Source organism: Perkinsus marinus (assembly GCF_000006405.1).
Source record: "Perkinsus marinus ATCC 50983 genomic scaffold scf_1104296961438, whole genome shotgun sequence".
Lineage (NCBI taxonomy): Eukaryota > Perkinsozoa > Perkinsida > Perkinsidae > Perkinsus > Perkinsus marinus.
In genome coordinates this window covers 166,159-171,464 of record NW_003205746.1, presented here as the reverse complement: position 1 = coordinate 171,464, position 5,306 = coordinate 166,159, and the positions used below count along the sequence as shown (strand labels likewise).

At 46.6% G+C, this 5,306-nt stretch overlaps 1 protein-coding gene across 1 annotated transcript in view; it reads left to right on the top strand.

Annotated features, from left to right (window-relative positions):
- Pmar_PMAR019597 (low-density lipoprotein receptor, putative) overlaps positions 1-4,301 on the top strand; it is a gene marked incomplete at both ends in the record, with an annotated part of 6,244 nt that extends 1,943 nt beyond the window's left edge. Inside the window, 21 exons of the mRNA XM_002772317.1 lie at positions 29-136; positions 184-381; positions 428-576; positions 621-802; positions 850-965; positions 1,019-1,123; positions 1,438-1,584; positions 2,131-2,264; positions 2,307-2,370; positions 2,412-2,519; positions 2,565-2,684; positions 2,731-2,832; positions 3,041-3,127; positions 3,174-3,262; positions 3,310-3,396; positions 3,444-3,545; positions 3,592-3,648; positions 3,699-3,794; positions 3,969-4,032; positions 4,088-4,154; positions 4,279-4,301. Coding sequence (XP_002772363.1) covers positions 29-136; positions 184-381; positions 428-576; positions 621-802; positions 850-965; positions 1,019-1,123; positions 1,438-1,584; positions 2,131-2,264; positions 2,307-2,370; positions 2,412-2,519; positions 2,565-2,684; positions 2,731-2,832; positions 3,041-3,127; positions 3,174-3,262; positions 3,310-3,396; positions 3,444-3,545; positions 3,592-3,648; positions 3,699-3,794; positions 3,969-4,032; positions 4,088-4,154; positions 4,279-4,301 — 2,205 coding nt within the window. The remainder of the gene's footprint in view (positions 1-28; positions 137-183; positions 382-427; positions 577-620; positions 803-849; positions 966-1,018; positions 1,124-1,437; positions 1,585-2,130; positions 2,265-2,306; positions 2,371-2,411; positions 2,520-2,564; positions 2,685-2,730; positions 2,833-3,040; positions 3,128-3,173; positions 3,263-3,309; positions 3,397-3,443; positions 3,546-3,591; positions 3,649-3,698; positions 3,795-3,968; positions 4,033-4,087; positions 4,155-4,278) is intronic.
- Between the last annotated feature and the right edge of the window lie 1,005 nt (positions 4,302-5,306).

The window sequence follows — 5,306 nt, the reverse complement described above, 5'->3', positions numbered from 1 at the left end:
TTTTTCCTCATAAATTTTGACTTAACAGACGGCAGCGAGCGCGCCCGAAATAACAGTGGAGGAAGTGGCAACGACAACGCCGTTGCCAAGAAGGCTTCAAACTGAGGGTACGGTCAGCAGCTCGATCAACTTCGAGGTGACTATCCGTATAGCCTCCGTATCGTCCTTGATCGGCGCGCTCAGGTTACTGTTGAGAGTGGTATTACGACGGGAACGTTGGTCGAACGAGAAACTGCGACGGAGGCTGAGGCAGCTGTCGTTGTTGACAGCCTTGAGAGTGTCAACACTGACCCGGCGAAGCAGACGACGCTGATGAACACACTCACCACTTCGTTGCCGAATTTGCCACCGGTGGAGTATTTGAGTCTTACGGACCCTCAAGTAAGACGCTGCATCCTCCTCGGATGGTTTCATTGGGAGCGACCAGGTCCGAGATGCTATACAACAACTTTGTCTCGCGCCGAGGTTTAAATGCCCGATAACAGGAACGTGTATCGATGAACGATTTGTCTGCAATCAAATCGCAGAGTGCGAGGTGATCGAGCCGGGCGAAAGTGTGGCCGCTGATGAACGAGAGTATGAATGACCAATAAGATAGAATTCATTAGTCGGTCTCCCAGGTGCATCTTCACGACGGCTCCCCCGAGCGCACTTTGTAAAGATACACAGTTCAAGTGTGGCTCCGGTGAATGCATAGAGGATGTTTTCTACTGTGATGAAGTGAGAGATTGTGCCGATGGTTCGGACGAGACTCAACCGGAATGTGTTGCACAACTTCAAGCAAGGGCAGAGATGGAATCATGTGAGATACCTTAGAGCTTCTATGAAGTGGTGATGAGTTCTCTACAGCGACTGCAGCACAGGAAGCGCTGGCGCCGGTGACTCTGGTTAAGGATTGGCTCGGTGTTATGTTTGCCGCACCTGTGATGGTGAAGTGTATCAAGTTTATGCAACCTGTCGATAAAGTACGTCGAAGCGCTTCCAGTGTGCCAGTGGTTTATTCTGCTATTGCGGTCAGGCTGTCTCGGAAGTGAAAATGTTCGCCTGTGATGAGAGTGAAGTATTCCGGGATGGTGCAGGAGTTGTACTCAGAAAACCTGAGACCAGCTGCAAGGCGATGAAAGTAGGTCCATGTTTTATCATCAGAATTGGGAATTGCTCGAGAAAATACTGCTATAGTGATAACGTGGCAATTTGGATATTTGAAATCGTCGATTTTTCAAGGTGATCACATTGTCCAATATTGACGCTACTGCGGATCTACTGAAACACAAAGTCACTACAGAGACAACCACTACTACGACTACCCCCGCACCGGTGGGTACCAAAACACTGGCATACAGTACTAGTCCGACAAGCAAGGAGTGCATTTCCGGCAACTGCGATGTCGTAAGTGTTCTGATTGACAGATCCAGATAAGACCTCGCCGGTGTACAGGTGATGATGAAGAATAACTACGAGTGCTATGATGCTACGGGCGAAATCGTTGGATCGGAAGATATTGGGTCGGGGGTGTGCAAAATTCCGAGAGTGGGGGAAGCTTCGACGAAAAAAGTTGAGGACGATGATCGCTGTGAAGTTTCCGTAAGTGAGGGCATCATCCTGATGACTGATGTCTCCTCGTACATCTCAATGTGCCGTGGAGCCTTCTGAACTGAGAGCCGATTACTCTCATTGGTGCAGTGTCGGGGAAAATATGCACATGGGCAACTACGTGGGTTGGTGACAATATGGAAACTCTGAGGACAATCTCCGAAATTCTTGTTGGTTTTGGTACACTTCTATTCACAAGTGAGGAAACTCCTATACTCCGTTGAGGAAAGCGAACGTATATTCCAGCATTGCCTTGATGAGGCATCTTTGAAACGTTCGCTTCCCTCTATTGGTCGGGAATTTTTGATTGCGAAGTCGCGACTTTCGTTTCGCATCAAACTCCTTATCCATTCCGCTCCGGCTTCTTTACAGCCAAAACTGGTTATAGGAATAATGGTGAATCGATGCTGAGCCAGACGGTAGCATCGAATTGAATCCATCTTCGAAATTTTTCATGGAGTTTCGATTGACGTCAGAGCAATATAGTCTCTTGTGGAGTCGGGGTTGTGAGGTTTTCACCGAGAAGTTTTCTGGTAGTTGCCGATTTCGCTGGCTCGAGTGAAGAAAATAAAAGCTGCGAATCCGAACGATGACGATCTCTTGGACGACGATACGTACCAATGCTTCTGTTATCAACAGTTGCAATTCAATATCGCTAACGGCAACACTAGGTGAACGGGTCAGCGTTATCCTCGTGTGCGTTCGACTTGTAGGTACTTTTTCCCACCCTACGATGGTGAGGCTCAGAAACTGTGCGAACCGTATTTACTGAAAAAAGTAAGCTGGGTTTTTTTTTATTCATCTCATTTTCTTTGCAGCTTTTCGAATTCATCATGGCGATAGTAGCAGTGTTATCGGTTACTCTGCTTAACTGGCTCTTGACGATGATTATATACTTCTTGGTTGACATGGAGAAACACACTTCAGTGAGATGTCCGTATCGGTAAATCACCGTTCAAGTGGCCGATCAGTTCACTACGAAAGAAATGTCTCTGATGAAGAAGTTGTTCGTGGCCCAATGGATCAACACTGGCCTCATTATTCTGTTCGTCAATGCGCAACTGCACGGCGTGACGGAGGACATCCCAGTGGTAAGTCTCATCAGTTTTGAGGGGGTTGATGCTGACTACTTGTCAGTTCGGAACTACACTGAGAATCGGCGATGGCGAATTTGACGACTTCACATCGACTTGGTATAAAGCAGTTGGTATCGGTCTGGCCATAACAATTGCTGTTCAAGTAGGATGTGTTGGTGTTGCTAGGCTTTGGTGAGCTTCTATCAATGATGTAACACTTGAGCCCAACGAGCTGATTGGTGCAAATAAACTGTACCAATGAGGCAGTCGTGCATGGGCCGCGAGTCGCAGTGCTCAATGAACAAGCATAGTTATGACGAATCATCACTGATCTATATTTGCTAGCCCATTGAACATAATCCTCATCACAGATTGCTTGGGATGCTATCCCGCCTCTGGTGAGTGGAACTGTGAAGCTGATCATGATGCCATTCGTCGGTAGAAAAAAGAAGACTCAAGTAAGAATCCTCTATGATCAGATTGGGATCATGATTAGCAATTCAGGATGCGATGAACCAAGTGTTCAAGTTGCCGGATTTCAACCTGGCGTCGCGACTAGCACAAACGATGAACGTGTTGTTTTGCGCGATTATGTATTTCCCACGCTGTCTCGAATGGATTTCCTATTGTCATTCCATAGGTATTCTTCGAGCATGCCGATACTGTTGTTCATCGGCGCTTTATACTGCTTAGTGGCTTATTGGGCTGACAAGACTTGCCTTCTTCGGTACGTACCACTCTTCGAGTAATTCCTCCTCATGCGATTCACTGTAGATTGTCCGCAAGGCCACCGGCTTTTACCCAGGATACTGTGATCGGTGCAATCAAGTTGTTACCCTTGGCAGCGCTACTGCATTGTCTTTTGGCATTCTGGATGTGAGCTCGCGCGCAACTTTTTTCCATCACTATAATCATTTTTCAGGCTCGGAAATCAGAACGTTTTCCCGAGTGATTTCTTCACGGACGCCACTGAACAACGGTGAGTTCAAGCGCCATATATGACTCGTTATCATATTTAGTTTTCTTCAGTTACATTGATCGCTATATGAGCGGTAGTAATGCTAAGCGGTATGAACAGATCATGTACAGCGGTGTTCCAATGGGTGACCTCGACTCTTTCCAATGGTATATCGAGGCTCGGATAGAAGACGGTTTCAGAAGAGCTGCTGTTGGGCAAGCTATTCTTATCGGAATCATAGTCGCTTATTATGCGGCATATTTTTGTTATTATGTCTTCGGATCTCATTTAATAACTTGTATGCGAACTTGCTGGCTGTGTTTACTTGGTAAAGATGGTAGGAGAATGAGCGTCGTTACGAATGAGACGTACACGGACGCAGTAGAAGAAATGGTGCATTCTGGGGTGATACATTCTTACGAGATGAGAAGCAACCATCGATATAAGCTGGCATATACAGCAATATCGGAGCTCGAACAGAGACAGCTACAAGAACGCTCCGGTGCGCAAGACCAGCATCAGCAAGGGTCAGCGGTAACACAAATGTCGCCTTGTTGTTCAATGATGGAGGCTTGAATTAGATCAGTGAGTACGCTGACTTATATATTTATCAATTTTTCGATCAGGATTTTTTAAATATCAATTTGTTAGCCGATCTTGACATGTCTGGCTAGGCTTGTTGCCGTCTGTGATATCATGCTTGTTGTTGTTCACCCTCTTTTTAATGTTGAGTTCATCGGATCCTCAATTAACAGTACCATACGTTGGTCGATTCGGAAATTGTTTTGAGTTTTATTCACGCGCAATGCAATGGTGTTCGATCAGGAATGGTACGAATGAGTCTTGAATAGCTGCCAACTCGTCGGAGTCGAGGAATCGGAGTACTGCTGAATCAGCAGTGCTCGAGATATCAGCAGTGCTGATATCTCGAGCAGCAGCAACATGCACCTATTAGACTCTTTGCCGACTAGTATCAATGTTGCATTGCACCATTGCAATGCCCGTGGTATCTATCGTGCCCAGTGTGTAGGCACACTGTAAGACTAATAGCCCGGTCCTACGCCGCCAGTGGCGAGCGAGATTCTACGTTTCGTGTTTGTCGGTCTGTATTATTCTCGCGATCTATGGTAGCCACGTATTGTTACCTTTTCTTTACCCACCCGCAGCCACCCGGGATTTCCCGGCGCTGAGGCAGGTGACGTCATTCTGTATTTCGCACGGAACCGTGTCTGCATTATTCCTGCCCTGCCCCAGCGTCCGGGTTTTGGGTTCCCCCATCGGCACGTACATGTTTATATATTCCCATGACTGAGTCAACACGCTTTGAGTTCGGGATACCGAGTGCTATTAGTTGTACAAGTAAGCTGCATGATCTCATTCATCATTGTTGATCATCAAAAGTGACGTTCGTATTCTTGGCTTTTCAAGACTCCACGACTGTGGAATTATACACTTCAAATTCAAGCATATAATTCCACAGTCGTGTGAGTCAAGAGCGCCAGGCACTTAGCGCTTCGCACAGTGCACAGCTCGCATCGCCAACTCAAGACTACGAGGGATTCTCGAGCTCACTGTTATTCATGGATTTTCATGCATTCATTTATGAATTTATTCATGTTATTCATGAAGTTGTTATTACCTGGATAGTCCGTCGTGAAATCCGCGTTGGATTGTCCAGC